The 17,318-nt window shown below is 31.9% G+C and overlaps 1 protein-coding gene across 2 annotated transcripts in view; it reads left to right on the top strand.

Moving 5' to 3' along the window:
• Positions 1-17,301, top strand: part of LOC130664265 (semaphorin-1A-like) — a 110,834-nt gene extending 93,533 nt beyond the window's left edge. The window contains exons 7-14 of one of the 2 annotated variants that reach the window (XM_057464141.1): positions 1,431-1,535; positions 1,711-1,799; positions 2,231-2,372; positions 7,705-8,136; positions 8,284-8,382; positions 8,568-8,855; positions 9,437-9,595; positions 10,156-17,301. In XM_057464141.1, the coding sequence (XP_057320124.1) occupies positions 1,431-1,535; positions 1,711-1,799; positions 2,231-2,372; positions 7,705-8,136; positions 8,284-8,382; positions 8,568-8,855; positions 9,437-9,595; positions 10,156-10,475 (1,634 nt within the window). In that variant the 3' untranslated portion in view covers positions 10,476-17,301. The remainder of the gene's footprint in view (positions 1-1,430; positions 1,536-1,710; positions 1,800-2,230; positions 2,373-7,704; positions 8,137-8,283; positions 8,383-8,567; positions 8,856-9,436; positions 9,596-10,155) is intronic. The other variant, XM_057464142.1, reaches the window with a different exon arrangement.
• Positions 17,302-17,318: the final 17 nt, after the last annotated feature.

Here is a 17,318-nt window from a genome sequence, read left to right as displayed (position 1 = left end):
TGTTCAACCGTGTATTACGTATCTTCACGCTTCAGCTTCGCCTCGGGGCTGGTTCGTAGATTTGTAGCTACCAGCCTGCATCTATTCTCGTGATACTTTCCGCTTAAACTTTTTCCACACCAACCATCCACCCGAGATATCTCTCATATTATTTTACATCCGATCTTAATGCACCCGTATCACCACACAGCTAAATTTTAAATTTATAACTCCATCATAGGAAGTCACTAAAAAATTTATCGATCATTAATAATTCATCCAGTCACTCGAAAGCTCAGCGTCTGTTTAAAATTGAATATTTTATAGATATAGGACACTTTCATCCAGAGAATAATCACTAATTTATTTTAATTCGAAATAGACTTGTCGAATTTATATTAATAACAAAGTAAAGGAGGGTGGGGCAGAGCGGCCCCCCTAAGCCAATTATTATTTTTTGTGGCTTTCAACCATAAGATCACTTTACTTTTGTCCTATTTCGAACAAATTTATGGACATTTTGCCAAAATTCTGAAAATTTTTTTTTTTTTGTGGGGCAGAGCGGCCCCCCTTCAAAGAGTGATAAAAAAAATTTTTTTTTTCGTTTTTTTTTTTTTTAAATTGTTTTCATCATTAAGAATGTATTTCTTTCTCTTGACAACTATGTTTGGTTTTATATTACTCAAAAAAATTTTTTAAAGCGTAAAAAATCGTTCACTCTCGATTACCTTAATTACTAATTGTTTTTTAATAAAAAAAAAAATCAATTCTATAATTTTACTTTATTTCAAAAATTTATCACCTAAAAAAAAAAATTTAATTTTTATAAATTTTTAGTGACCAAATTTGCCTCTTACATAAAGAAACGGCCGAAAAATATGAAAAAATAATTTTTTCGGAAGTTTCGGCTGGTCCATTTTGCCCCAGGTGTTATGCGTAGGGCTAGAAATGTGGAATTATAATAATTTTTTTTTAATTTGACGATAAAAATATGAAAAAATCACTTTTTCAAAATTTTGGGCTTGTCCATTTTGCCCCAAATGTCATGCGTAGGGGTAAAAATGCGCAAACATATCGGATTTATAGTAATTAGGCGAAAAAAAAAAAATTTTTTTTTTGGTCAAAATTTCAGGGGCGCCGCTCTGCCCCACCCTCCCCTATATGAATTTTCTCATCCATATTTTACTGTCTTAAATAAGAAAAATATTAAAAATTATTGTGCGATATATAATAAGTTTCAGTAGTATCAAATGGAATTACTTTAATATATAAATTCAATCATATTATTAAATTTAATATTTAATATTCCACTAATTTCTATTAAATAAATTAATTTTGTTTTAAAATCCAGCATTATCATTTCAAATTTTAAGTAATTAATAAAATTGATTTGCGACTCGAAAGTGATACCGGGGTTGAATAATAAAATTATAATTGGATTAATATTTCAGGTGGACAATTATACGCGGCAACGGTGGCTGATTTTTCTGGCGGCGAACCGCTGATACACCGACAAAAAATACGAACAGAACGTTCAGATCTCAATCAATTAAATGGTACGTATATTTATCAACCAGAAAATATAATTTATAATTAACAGAATATTCAGTCCATCCAAGGCAAATTCATATTTTATTTTTTTACTCTATTCTTATCCGAGCAGCAGAATGACAGTTAAAAGTAAAATATTGGATTATCTTTTATTTAAATTAATTAATTATCTATTTTCAGGTCCGAACTTTGTTAGTTCGTTCGCGTACGGAGATTACGTCTTTTTCTTTTACCGAGAGACGGCTGTAGAGTACATGAACTGTGGGAAGGTAGGTCATGTCACATGCTAATAAACTTTTAAAAACTGGCTTTAATAAAACACAGACGGAATCAATACAAAGCAGATATTCAATGTATATTTTTATCTGAAAACCCGGAAAATATCTACGAGCTTTAAAAATTAATAAGTATACTTCAGAGTATACTGTGCGGTTATTTCGCGATCCATACACTTATACATGCACATGGTGTACATGGTATTTCTAAATAAACCTCTATTATATACACAAATATATATGGATGTAGATATTATATGTACAAGTGTTGTATATAAATGATCTCTTCAACTACACATGTATATATGTATATATTAAGAGTGGGTGCTTTTTGGCGTTCTATCACTAGATTAAAATGACGATTAAAATGTCTGGCAGGCATACAACTCATTTCGAACATAATATATACATGGTTCGCTTTTCAGGCGGTTTATTCACGGGTAGCCAGAGTGTGCCAACATGATAAAGGTGGTCCACATGCCTTTAGCGACAGATGGACGACCTTCCTAAAAGCTAGACTCAACTGCTCAGTCCCAGGGGAATATCCCTTTTACTTCAATGAAATACGTAAGTCTACAACGTTTATTGGAATTACTTTTCTTTCATCTTATTCAATAATAATAATAAAAATAATCATGATGATAAGCTCATTTTTAACTTCCCGCTGAGAAAATTGCAAATTTAAAAAAAAGGGAAATTATTGGTTTCGGTCCGATTCTCGAAAATCGAGATTTCATCAGATGTCGACGTTTTGAGGTCCTAGGAAGCTATTCTGACTATTTCCGGATGGACGTCTGTGTGTGTGGGTGTAAACTTTTTTTGTCCGATGATATCTTTGGAACGAATCAAACGATTTTAACGTAGTTGGTGGCAATCGACGGGGCTTATCAAGACTTAAAATTGATTAGATTCTGGGGTAGATCGGTCATGTAGTTTACGAGTTATACGAAGAATAATAATTAAAAATTTTTTTTTTTGTTTTTTGCGTATACACACACAGAAAAAAAGGATTTCTTGGAGCAAAAAACTTTTACTCACGTCAAGAAAATTTTTACTTGTCCTAAGAAATTTTTCGCAGTATGAATTGAAAACGAAAATTTTCTTGGGGCGAGAAAAAATTTCCTTGAGTCAAGAAAAAAATTTTTAGGGCAAGAAAAAATTTTTAGTCTCAAGAAAATTTTCGTTTTCATTTGATAATGCAAAATTTTTCTTGCCCCAAGAAATCCTTCTTTTCTGTGCAGTAAAAAATATTGTGTATTTGTGTCGAAAACGGTTTGTGTCACTTTTTGTAACATAAAAAATGTGTTATACACTCTTTATTAACACATTTTGTGTGTTACTGTGGAATTCTTTGCGCCCTCTTATGGCGATATTTCAACATAATCTTTGTATTAAAAAGGGGTTACATAAAGTTTGTGTCGAAATTTCAACCCAAATTTCGTGTCAACCGTTTTTAATCCACAAACTGTGTTGATTTTACACAATATTTTTTACTGTGTAACTTATAAATCGCTTGCCCGATTCGCCTCAAAATGTAATCAGTTTTAAGTCTTGTTGAGCCCGTTCCAAAGATATTGTCGGACAAAAATTATAATTTTTCAGTGAAGGCATGTTTTACCGGCCTAACAAAATTTGAGCTCGAAAAGCTCAAAAATTTACAAGTAATAATGTTTACGAGTTCTCGAGCTTGAAAACAGCGGGAAGTTTTGGGGCTGGCCCGCAGGATCAGGCGGTTTTCAGATTTTTTTCTGTTAAATAACCAAATTTGCGGTGGTAAATATTTGAGTGAGTGAGGAAAGTGTTATTTGATGTGTGTTTAAAATGTAGTAAAAATTAGCAAATGGGGCAAGTAGAGGCAGAGTGAAAAAGTAAAATGTAAAATGTAAAAATAAACGAAGCGAGACTAGACGTGGCCTGGCGTCTTGTACTCTTGGTTCTCGGTTCTCGATTCTCGATTCTCTGCTCACGGCTCGGTTGACTTACCCATGAGAATTGGGTACAACAGTGTAGATATGGAGGCAGCCTCCACTTGCTCTGCTCCTTGCTTGTATAAATCGTATTTGGAATCTCTGGAAGGGACGTCGTTGGAGTTTCTCGATCGGGTTAAAGTCGTGGCTGGCTGGCTGGCTCGTAAAAAACCCGGGCGTGCTATTCGAACCGTACGTAGAATCGAAATCCACGATATCCGACGGCTGGCCAGGAGCCAGATGCGGGTCGCGGATTCTGCCAGAGAACTTGGAGTGCTCCGGGATAGACCACGTCTCCGACTACTTGGGCATTGCATTTATATGTACATACATATATGCGCGAATAAATATATGTAGGTACTTTTAGACAAACCCATATACCCTTTATCGTGTTTTTTTTTATTTTGTTTAGTTTTTATTTTAAACTAACATTACTTGAGTCATTCGTCTGGCAGGAAATGCTTCACGTTCTCTACATATATTTCATTTTAACTCGAAGAAAATTGGGTTGAAAAAAATAGATGAGTTTTTTTTAGCATGCCTCAGAAGTCAAATATCGATTGGCTGCTGAGTTTTCCTTTTTATTTTTTTATTACAAGGACACTTTAAATTCTTAAAGATTTAAATTTTTCAATTTTATTAGTACTTGAGGAAGAAATTCATTATTTTATTATCATTGTTATCACAGAAATAATACTTTATGAGCTGAAATATCAAGAGTTTGAATTTAACAGTCCTAGAATTTAATTGATGTAGTTAAAGTTTGTTAAAGATTATTAAAAATAATATAAAACTTTATTAAAGCTATTAAATTTAAATAGTTAAAAAAGTGTTTTTACGAAATTTCGATATAACAGTTAAAAATAAAGTAAAAATATATCAAGATAATACGAACGTTAAATTTAATTAGAGTAATTTTGTCATCCCTAATTATACTGAGGTCTAAATTAAAGGCGACGGGATTTGTCGACGATCGGAAAAGTAATCTTTCAAAAAGGGCCGAGCAATTAGGAGTTGGTAATTAGTGGAAACGTTAAAAGTGCTATCAGTGGAACTTTAAATGCCATACCCAAGTGAATTTGTATAAATTTATTTTCTATATACATCAGTATTAATATTGTTATATCTAATATATATTTATTCAGTAGCAGAGTTTTCTTTAGTTCATAGCGGTTGCTTCCTCTTTTCATTCGATTTCACTCGAGCACAAACTTGTTACGCAAAAGTCACAAACTTTTCTACTCGTGGCATCAAAGTGTCAACTTGGTGTGAAAATACGCGATTCGGAATGAGCGAAATAGAGAACGAGTGACGGAAAAAAGAGCAAGAGAGAAAGAAATAGGAAGAAAGAAAGAACAAGTAAGCAAGCGAGGGCTTCCAAATCTGATTCACCGTGAGAACTTTTCAAAGCACCGGTTGGAATTCTTTTCTTTCTCACTTCACCAGTTGTTTTTTCTTCCTTTCACCGGTTGCCGCATGGTTGACGTTTAGCCAACCGTTGAGCGCCACGCGAATATTGGAAATTGTCGGAAACTTTTCACCCTGTGTGAAAATATATACGCCGTGGCAATGCCATCGCACACTACTGCAGCAGCCTCTACTGCAAGCTAAGTGCAAGTATCCATATTGTGAAATGGAGCAGAAGAGTTAGATTTACAAAGTTTCATACAGACAAATCGATCATTTGTGACGGGATAAAGTAACCAAGTTTCCGGGCAATGGAATCGAGAAGACGTACGGGAGAAATAAAAATAACAAACAATATTAAATTCACTACCCATTTCTAAACTTTCTGCTGATGCAGTGCCAGGACTGTAAATCTTTACGTATTCAAACACTTTTTTTTTATTTTATTTTTATAATCTATTTTATATATAAAATTAAATAGAATAGAATAGAATTCAAACTTTCGATTCTTCATCAGTGACGTGAATAAATTTATCACATTCACAACTCACTGATGCAGCTGATTTATTTGTGAAGATAAGAACGATAAATTTTACGGTTACATATTTTTTTTTTCTACTCGAAATTTACTAATGAATCTGTTATTAATTAACCCAGGGCTTTCATGATCATTTAATTATTGATGAAAATTGATTTTAAAAGTAATTAATAAATTACAAGTTATTAGTAATTGATAAATAAGCAATCACAATGATGTTGAGTAAATTACGGTTTATAAACCAACTTGAACATGAAGACAAACAAAAAAGTTATATTTATTTGTTTATTTATTTATTTATTTATTGAAATAAATAAATATTTGAAAATGTTACTGTTGATGTATATATTGTAATTAAACAACGTATAATTTCTATCTCGCCTTGAAGTAAGTACACGGAAAGAAAATTATGGGAACTTTTGCTATGCATTATGGGAATAGTTCCCATAATGGTATAGAAATTTTACCCATGCTATTATAGGGATGGTTCTCAGAATGGTATAGAAATTTTACCCATACTATTATAGGGATGGTTCCCATAATGGTATAGGAATTTTACCCATACTATTATAGGGATAGTTCCTATAATGGTATAGAATTTTTACCCATACTATTATAGGGATGGTTCCCATAATGGTATAGAAATTTTACCCATACTATTATAGGGATAGTTCCTATAATTGTATAGCATTTTTACCCATGCTATTATAGGGATGGTTCTCAGAATGGTATAGAAATTTTACCCATACTATTATAGGGATGGTTCCTATAATGGTATAGAATTTTTACCCATACTATTATAGGGATGGTTCCCATAATGGTATAGAATTTTTACCCATGCTATTATAGGGATGGTTCTCAGAATGGTATAGAAATTTTACCCATACTATTATAGGGATGGTTCCCATAATGGTATAGAATTTTTACCCATGCTATTATAGGGATGGTTCTCAGAATGGTATAGAAATTTTCCCATACTATTATAGGGATGGTTCCCATAATAGTATGGGAACCATTCCCATAATATTATTCGAATGATTTCCATAATATTATTCGAATGATTTCCATAATAGTATAGGAACTATTCCAATAGCATTATGGGAACCATTCCTATAATGTTATGGGGATGGTTCCTATAATTTATGGGAATGATTCTTATAAAATATAGGGTTCATTCCTATATATTATGGGAATGATGCCCATAATATTATAGGAACCATTCCTATAATGTTATGGGTAGCATTCCCATAATTATAGGAACTGTTTCTATAATTATAGGAACTATTCCTATAATTATAGGAACTGCTCCCATAATTTATGGTCATAATTTCTATGTTGGTATAGGAAAAAATTTAGTGAAATTATGGGAACCGTTTCCATAATTCCTTTCCGTTTAGTACGTTAATTACTTCGAAACAGCCGTAAAGCTTTAAGCTTCCCTTTATTCTGGTCTCCTCCCTCGATTGGTCCTTCACTCCCGATGGTTTCAAATGAAACTAAAATTGAATAGTCGATTGAGGTAAATGAAACTTGAGAAACAATTTAAATTTGCGAGAGAAAATTTCTGAATGATAAAAGGAAAAAGTGATAATAATTCATAAATTCATATGAATGGATAATAATCGGGTCTCGCTTGAATTATTAAATGTGTCAATTTATGAAAATAATTTTACAATTGCGGTAGTGATGGTATATAAATTTAAAAACCTAAAAACGTCGACATCTTTATGTACGCTAAATTTAATACTTTGATAAAAATACCGTGATAATATTTATCAGGAAAAATAATTTATAATTTACTAATAATTTACGAAATTAAATCCTCAAACACGCATTAACTTTCTTAATTAAAATAATGAATTCAATTTTTTATCCAGCATAAAGCTGGGAAAAGTTTTCCCATACATTTATTCTCACGCCTTGCCCTCATTAATAATATTCCCGGCTAATTTTCTTTTTGGTTTTTTGTTTTTCTCACAATTTTCAGAGTCAATGAGTGACCCGACGGAGGGTTTTTACGCAGGTCGTCACGATCAGTTGATTTACGGGATTTTTACGACACCAGTAAATTCAATTAGCGGATCAGCAGTGTGCGCTTTTTCAATGAGCAGTGTTCTCGACGTCTTCCAGGGTGCATTTAAAGAACAAGAAACAATAAACAGCAACTGGCTCCGCGTACTTCCAGAAAAAGTCCCAGAACCACGTCCCGGTGCTTGCGTAAATGACTCAAGAACGCTTCCAGACATAACTGTTAATTTTGTCAAGACCCATCCACTAATGGACGACGCTGTGCAGTCGTTCTTCACCCTCCCCGTCCTCACCAAAGTCAGTTTCAATTATAGATTCACGAGGGTTGCTGTTGATCCCCAAGTTAAAGCTCTCGATGGTAGAACTTATGACATACTTTACATAGGAACCGGTGAGTAATATAAGCCTTCGATTGTTATTATTCCATGAATTATTCAACTTAATTTCGTCTATTCAATATCCTCTCTCTATATATACATCTTAACCTTAATCAGCTTCTTCTTATCATATCATGACATTAACATTAATTTAATTGCAGACGATGGACGAGTTATCAAAGCTCTCAACACAAAAGCACCTGACTCGTTAGCAGAAGTGGGCCAAGTAATAGTGAGTGACGTGCAAGTGCTCCGATATGGTAAGTCATGTGATACGATGAATATGATGTACATGTACCCCTGACCTACCTTATCTATTCAACCCTCTTTGTCTCTCCCTCTCCCTCTTGGTCCTACTCAGGGACGAGGAGTTTCCTCAGCTACTTAGGTGTCTGCTTGACAAGAGCTGAATGCTTTCACACCCCAACTAAATTCTTGTCTACAGGTCAGGCCGTCAAGGACCTCCAAGTGGTTCATCTGGCCGGTGAAGCGAGCAAATTAGTCGTTATCGCAGACTCCGAGATACGGGCAGTGCCGCTTCATCACTGCGACAGCCCGGCAGCAGCAAACTCCTGCGTCGCCTGCGTCGCACTTCAGGATCCGCATTGCGCTTGGGATGCCACGATGGATTTGTGCGTCGCTGTGCCAACTAAGTTACACGACAACGACGCCAGCAAAACCCTATTCCAGGACATTATCATTGGAAAGCACAAGGGATGTGGAGTACAACAAGGTAACTACATATATGTACAAATTCGTATAAATATGTTTCTTTATCAAACCACCTGTCTTTCTCTCTGTGGGATTCCCTGCGAATCGCCAGCCTCCCAGCACCATCCGGATTTATCAACACTGTCTATGTCTTCTTTTAAAACTTGCTTATACAACAATATATATCATTACAACTTTATTTTATCCTCCACATATATTCCTAAAAACTTACTCATAACATATACTTACTTACTTACTTACCATATAATCTTACTTGTTTGTTTTTATTTTTATTAAAATGTCTTTTGTCTACTAACTCATGTGTATCTATCAGTTTAGATTAAATTCATTCTTGTCCTAATAAAAGTCCTCGGCTAGCATATTTCTCTTCCATCACTGTCTTCCTCACTTACTCGTTTCTCTGGAATATCAAGAGACTTTGACGTTAACACTGAAAAGTAAATAATAAATCTAACAACAATAATAAAAATAATAATAGTCATTAATGGGCTCTTGTTTCTTGAATTAAAATAACAAAAAAAAATCAATCAATCATTGGCATCATCCTGTGTATGATCGTTATGTCCTTGCTCTCTCGATTAGTGAATGTTGACTTGGACTTGGCGAAGCCCGTGCCTCCAGCGATGCCCCCACGAATCGGGATCGGCGAGCAGCCCGACGAACGTGACAATGAAATCGTCATCGAATTGGATCGTGAAAATCAGTACAGTCGAACTCAACCACGAGCTAATGAACCTCAAGGTAACCAACCAGCTTAAGAAACCTCGCCTTTTATTGTAAATTGATCGTTCTTTATTAACTAATTCATATCAACATTAATAATAATAATAATAATAATAATAATAATAGTAAGATGATTGAACTGATGAAAACGCATTAATGAATATATAATTGATTGACGTAGTTGATTGATCGGTTGTGTAACTTATTTAATAGACACAATAGTAATTAAGAGCTATCAATTTATCATGTCCTATTGGAATTTTTTCGTAATCTGTTTCATTTGGTTCTAAGTGTGATAAATACATTTTGTTGACTCACCATCATTAACACACAGCACGGTGAAAGTTTTCATTCATCACGACACATTCATAGCTATATAAATAAATAAATAAATAAAAATAAAAAAAAATTCCTTGGTAAAATTTTGAGTTATTTATATTCTACAGCAGTAGTTTTATTGTTTACTTACTTATTTATATATTTATTTATCAGCATTTTGTAGCATGCTAGTATTATCTGGGGTGCTAGCGATTATAAATCCTAAACAACAGTGTAAGCAACTATTTTATTGATTGCAGGAGTAACAGTTACGCCGGTTGTGTACTCAGCTCAAACATTAACTGGTGCACTCATTGGTACTTGCTTCTTCTCGCTGATTGCCGGGTTTGCGTCGGGATTTTGGTTTTCCCAACGGCTCCGTGGCGCGCCTTATCCCGATCCACCGGAGCAGCGTCAGCAACTTAACCGTCTGACAGAGAGCTCGGAATCCCCAGCGGGTTTCAATAACAAGTCGATAAATCTCGTGCTGAATGTACCACCAAAAAACCCAAATGGCAAAAATGCCAATAGTTCGGCTGAAAACAAGCCAATGCAGAAGGTCAAGAAGACGTATATATGATACAGAAGACGACGAGCCGTTTGAGGCTTGCCCCCGCGCGACGGAACCGTGGCTTCAAGTTCTTCCGAGGCTGCCACCGAGTCGGAAAATTCTTACAACAACGATCACTACGATTGCTACGATTCGACAATTAATAAGCCGCCAAGTTCAATAGCTACCCCAGTACCCCGTAGAAATTCATTACCTCCGGCTTCAACTGTCTCGTGCAGTAGCTCGGAAATAGATTTAAGACACATAACAACTACTCATCATCAGACCTTTGATCCGCCGAGTTACGATTTAATAGTAAATCCCGAATTTCTAACTGAGCGTAATGAGGAAACACTTGAACTCAGCGGTAGAATTTACAGTGATCAGCGTTCCGATACTGCAACAAGATCAACAAGAGCCTCAACACCAGTACCACGATCAAAATTAACCGAATCTTTGGATCATCTAGATACCACTAGTTCACACCGTCGCAGACATCACAATTTACCACGTGGAAAATCAGATAATAAATTTGTTGACGCTTCCCGCGAGCACTACATGGTTCCGACGCACGAGCCCAATCGGCCGACAAGTGACAACCGAACCCTGTCGCTGTTTAATCCAGAATTTTTACCAAATTTTAATGATATGCTTATGTACGTCGGACGACCAGAACTTTCAGATCTCAATTCAGTGTCCTTTCCCTGGAACTCCAGCGAGATTCCTTACGGCGATAATAATCCCTCGGTAATTATCACCGGCAATCATCCCCATGTTGAACCTTCAAGAGGATTTGGGAGTTGTAACGCGACTTCATTAAGAGAATCCAGTTACGCCAGTTTGAACACTATCCAGGATCGTTTTAACCACGTGACTGGTATTTTGGATAAGGAAAAAAATTTATATGCCAGCGGTGGTGTCGCGAAACGACAAGATCCACCAGCGACAGCTCCCAAAAGAGGGTGCAACACAATCGAGTACAATTGTTGAGTTACTAGTGTGTGTGGTAAGTTAAGCTTTATTGTCCCCTGCGTATTGAGTGGGTCGTGCGTCGTCGATACAGCCATTCTGAGAGTAAGAGAAAAAGAAAAATAAAAAATAAAAAACACAAAGTAAATAAAATAAAATAAAAAATATATTAAATGAATTAAGTACGAGTGGTTGGACATCGAGCAAATAAACGATTTTATTGTTAAATGTGATACGAATGAACTGTGTTCTAGTAGTGGCCTGTTAGGTATTTAGATGAAGCTAAATAAATTTTTTTAAAGATTAAATTTAAAAGTAAATAAATAAAAAATAATAAATACGGTATTCGTTATGCGTATAAACAATAATAAGCATACTCAGCTGATGAGGCGTGCCTTCCATGTATTTTTGTTGGCGTTTTGCTGAATAGAGGAAGAATAAGTAAGGAAAATAATCGGATGATACGGTTTTAAAGAAAAGTATAAATACGTTGTTAGTTAAAGTTAGCAAGACTTACACTTAGACTAAGAAAGATAAATATGTGAAGATGCTTTTAAGGATAGCTTCGAAGATATAGATAGAGTTGATTTGTACGTATATAAGTGTAAGCAGCTGGCGCAAGTTCAATATCGTGGGTAATGAGATAGCTGATCGAAAGTAAAGCTCCGAGTTTGCTGAATTAAATGTGGATATTAGTAATATAGTCGGTTGTCGGATGTCGAACGTGTGTGTATATGCATAAGTTACAATCATGGATTAATGGTAATTGGTTTTGCTTGGATCGATCGACCTGTACAGCCTAGAAGACTATGATGATGATGACGACGACGGCGATCTACCCAATGGCTCACTTCTATTGGCGTAGGCTGGGGACTAGCCAACCGAAGTAGAGCTAAATTGACTTTAACATATTATGTAAATATATTATTATACATATATAAATATATTTAAAGAGTTATAAGTATAATTAATTAAATATCTCGTCTTCGGTAATTTTATCTCGCCGGACATTTGACCATTATTTAAACGTGTACATAAATATTATTATTTTATCCGGCGAGATAGTCGATAGGTGAGTGGATATAGGCATGCGTAACCACTTTTTTGTACATCGCTTATTGATAAAACCGCATTTTACCTTTACCTTATTCTTATCCTTATCCTTTTCCTTCTCCTTTTCCTTATAAAGCCGCCTTCCTCTAATCCTTTTATTCCAGTAATCCCGTGCTGCTGCGACTGTATGGAAATTTATTAAATAGTATTCACAAAAGATACAACCAGAATATGGCAGCTATTTTACATATATATATGTACGTATATAAAAGGGAGTAGCAAAAGAATTAAAAGGCAAAAGTTTAAAAGGAGAAATAATAATGAAAAAAAAAAAAAAACATTACACGTAAAATAAATTTATTGCAACATCGCCATGCTCTGGATACCTGAAAGGGACATAAATTATAAATTTAAATCCATTCCCGTGGGGATATGGTGTCGCGCCCACCCTCATCCCCTTTGGGTATCTCATGTTGATTTATCGATTGTAAGTAGTTTAATAATGAATGAAAGATATTAATTAGATTTGTAGAATTTACCTAAATTTAAATTTAAATAACTAACTAACACTTAAAAAAAATTTATTTCGGGGCATATTATGTAACTATATAAATATATAAATATAAATGAATAAATAAATATATATTTGACTGTACATGTATAAAAAATAAATAATCATTTTAATATTAAAATTTGACTACCCCGGAATTACGTGTACAGAATAAAAGTATTTGAAAAAACGATAATTAATTTAAAATAATAACGGAGCATTAAAGTTGTAATTAATACTGATAGCTCTCGATTAGCATGATCGAGTAATTTATTATTGATGATATATAATGTAATAAAATATTTTGTTATTTTTTAAATTAATTTAAACTATAAAATTATATTATCGCCTCGACGGTCATTTGGAGTTTATAATCTGCTTGCAATTATTTACGATTGCGTAGCAGGGAAAAAATTTAATTATAAAATACTAGTGAAATTTTTCGACTATACGATTGTATAAATAATAATAACAATATTAAATTATAAATAAATATTTTATTTACACAATTTAGATTAGCTGGATATGCCGTATTTCATGATCCGTCGATCGATAATCTATTGTTTCAATTTTTATTTTATTAAACAAAACTAAAAATAATAACAATAAAATATATATATATATATATATATATATTTATATATATATAATCGCTACATTCCATTGAAAGCCAGGACTGCCAATAGGTCGTTGCGGCAGCAACGTTCTTGCGCGAAATTATATTTAAAAAATGTTTATTATTAAATTTAAACTCATAATAAAATACTCGCGATTATTACGCTCAAGAACCAGCTGACGTAGTGCGATCGCAAAAAAATAAATCTTTTATGAAAAACCCTGAGTAAATAACTGAATTCGACCGAATTAAAAATTTTAATTCTGCTCAATTCTGTCGAATTCTGCAAAACAGAATTCAACAAATTGAAAATTTCAATTCTTTTAAATTTGGTACGACAGAATTTTTAAAAATTTAAGGATAACTTTTGAATTAAACAGAATAAAATCGATTTAAAATTTTTGAATTGGTTTCAATTCAATTTAATTCGGAGTCAGAACCAGAAATTCGAGAATTATTTTCAAATTAAACAAAATAAAACCTATTTAAAAATTTTGAATTGGTTTCAATTCCATTTAATTCAGAGTCAGAACAAAAAATTCGACGATTATTTTTGAATTAAACCGAATAAAACCGATTTAAAAATTAGGAATCTGTTTTTATTCAGTTTAATTCGGAGTCAGAACCGGAAATTTGAAAATTATTTTCGCATTACACAGAATAAAAACGATTTAAAAATTTTAAATTAGTTTCAATTCGGAGTCAGAACCAGAAATTCGAGGTTTATTTTCAAATTAAACAGAATAAAACCGATTTAAAAATTTTGAATTGGTTTCAATTCGGTTTAATTCAGAGTCAGAATCAGAAATTTGAAAATTATTTTCGAATTACACAGAATAAAAACGATTTAAAAATTTTAAATTAGTTTCAATTCGATTTAATTCAGTCAGAACAAAAAATTTGACGATTATTTTTGAATTAAACCGAATAAAACCGATTTAAAAATTAGGAATCTGTTTTTATTCAGTTTAATTCGGAGTCAGAACCGGAAATTTGAAAATTATTTTCGAATTACACAGAATAAAAACGATTTAAAATTTTAAATTAGTTTCAATTCGGTTTAATTCGGAGTCAGAACCAGAAATTCGAGGTTTATTTTCAAATTAAACAGAATAAAACCGATTTAAAAATTTTGAATTGGTTTCAATTCGGTTTAATTCAGAGTCAGAACCAGAAATTTGAAAATTATTTTCGAATTAAACAAAATTAAACCAATTAGAATGTTTAATTCAATCGAATTCAGTTGTTTAATCAGAAAAAACTACTCGGAAAAAAAAAAAATAAATAAAATATTTTAGTGGCCTTTTTGTAGACGATTTGTCTGTGCTTATACAGATCTCGCGCGGAGTTGACGATTCGGAATACAGATAATTAGAGATATAGAGATTGAAATAAAATAAAAGTTAACAAAGTGAAGGGAAATATGAGCAGCATTATTCTATTGACATTTATAATTATTAATTGTATCGATGTGGACAATATCTGATCAGCTTGGGTAAAAAATATTACAATAACAATAATAATAGTAATAAAAATAAAATGGTAAATGATATAAATATATATAGGATATGTGTACAACTGTCAATTTATTCATCGAAATATCCATTTTATAAAGTCGAATTTATTGCAATACATACAATATTTTAGTTCAATGCCGCATTGCATATTCCGTACAACTACAACATACAAAATACAATAAAAAAACAAAAAATTTATATATAAAATGACGATAGATAGATGAGATAAGGATATAAGGCTCGATGGCAGTCCAGGCACACGATATACGCTGTGCCAACAAAAATATATTTTATGTAAATAGATATGCCAGTGAAACAATAGAGACGCTCGTTCAAACAAAAAGTATAATTCAAACATCAAACAATATGAGCATTTAAAAAATAAATATTTAAATTTAACGAATCAATAGAGAAAAATTGCTGAATTATTTACTGAACAAATAATAATAATAATAAACGATTCCATTTAAATTTTACCGCTAAATTTGTTGGAGTAATTACTGCTTGAAAAATCACTAACTTTGTAATGTCTACTATTTTCTTTTCTGTTATTTTTTTACTACAAAACGATTCCTGAAAACGGCAACAACTAAAAAATTGTAGATATAATCGGTAGTTAATGCATCGAGCATCACGTGCACATAATTTATCATCAAGACATCTTTGCCCTGTTTTTTAAGGTATTCTTTATGCCAAGCAATCATGACAAAGCTAATAATAATAATAATAATATTAATAATAATAATAATAATAATAATAATGAAATGCTATTTGTGCGATTTTTTTATATGTAACAAATAATTACAACAATTAACTTGATTATATTTAAATTAACTAGGGGAGGGGGAGATGCGTCCAAGACGTACTGTAAATATTTTATTATAATTACTAGTTAATATAATATATATATAAATATATAAAAGATTTTAATTTGCGACATATGAGAAAATAAAAAATTATTTGTATTTCTTTGCCTAAAACGCGTTACGCAGTAAGACCTTTTGTTGAGTAGAAAAATTTCCATGTCATTAATTAATATTTTTATTTTGTTTTTTTTTTATAATTAATTAATTAATTAATTAAATATGTTTAAGATAGTTTACTATATTTTTTAAAGACTTTTACGCGCTTTATGGAATCTCATTTACGTAGCCTCGTGATCATTAAAACTATAATATATATTAATAATCATGACATTTAAGTATCTACATTAAACATCCATATGTTTCTGTCTCCCTATATATATATATAAATATATATACATTATTTTTTAACATATGTTAAGTGTGATTGAGGTGTCTGTTGATTTAACTGATAAAAAAAGGAATATGTAAAACTTCGCCGTTAAAAAAAAAATGTCTGAAAAAAATGTTTTGAAATAAATAAAAGAGAAAGTCAGGAAAATGAATGACAGAACTCCGCGCAAGACTGAAAAAGCTTGTACATAATGCGGATACGCATCAATATATATTTCAATTAAATGAAATTATAATTAATTAATTGTGTAATTATTATTAATGTTAAATAGACAAAATCATACCGCAGTCATTTAATCAATTAATTAAAAAGATTTATATTATTATTTTTTTTTATGTTATTATCTATAAAATATTATAAATTATGCGGCAATATATATGAATAATAAAATTTTTCATACTTATTAAATTAAAATATTTTAATAAATATTATATATATAATATTAGGTAAAGTTTTTTATTTTATTTAACACTGAAATTTATAGTATTTGTAATGGAATGTTAGGAGCAAGTTCAAAACATGTAACAATTATTATTATTATAATTATATTATTTTATTAAAAAATTTATAAATTATTTTAATGATTAAATGCCTGAGATATTTTTTTTAAATTAATTATTATTGTAATTTTTAAAAATCATGTAACGATGCCTAATTTAGATTGTAAACTGTATGACTAGGGTAATGCAATTTAAATTGCATGCTCGTATGAGTTAACGACATTTATAAATGAAAAAAAAAAAAAAATACCCTGATACTCGATAGGAAATAGACGATTGAGATCATTGTCACTAATTAATGTACTCCAAAACTAAACAAAATAAAAATAAAACGAGGCGAAATAAATAAGGCAATTATACAATAAAAATAATAAATTGTAAAAAAAAAAAATAATTATTATTATTTTTAAT

The sequence above is a fragment of the Microplitis mediator genome, chromosome 2, assembly GCF_029852145.1.
Source record: "Microplitis mediator isolate UGA2020A chromosome 2, iyMicMedi2.1, whole genome shotgun sequence".
NCBI classification, from domain to species: domain Eukaryota; kingdom Metazoa; phylum Arthropoda; class Insecta; order Hymenoptera; family Braconidae; genus Microplitis; species Microplitis mediator.
Note: the sequence above shows the minus strand (reverse complement) of the source record. Positions and strands in the feature narration are given on the sequence as shown.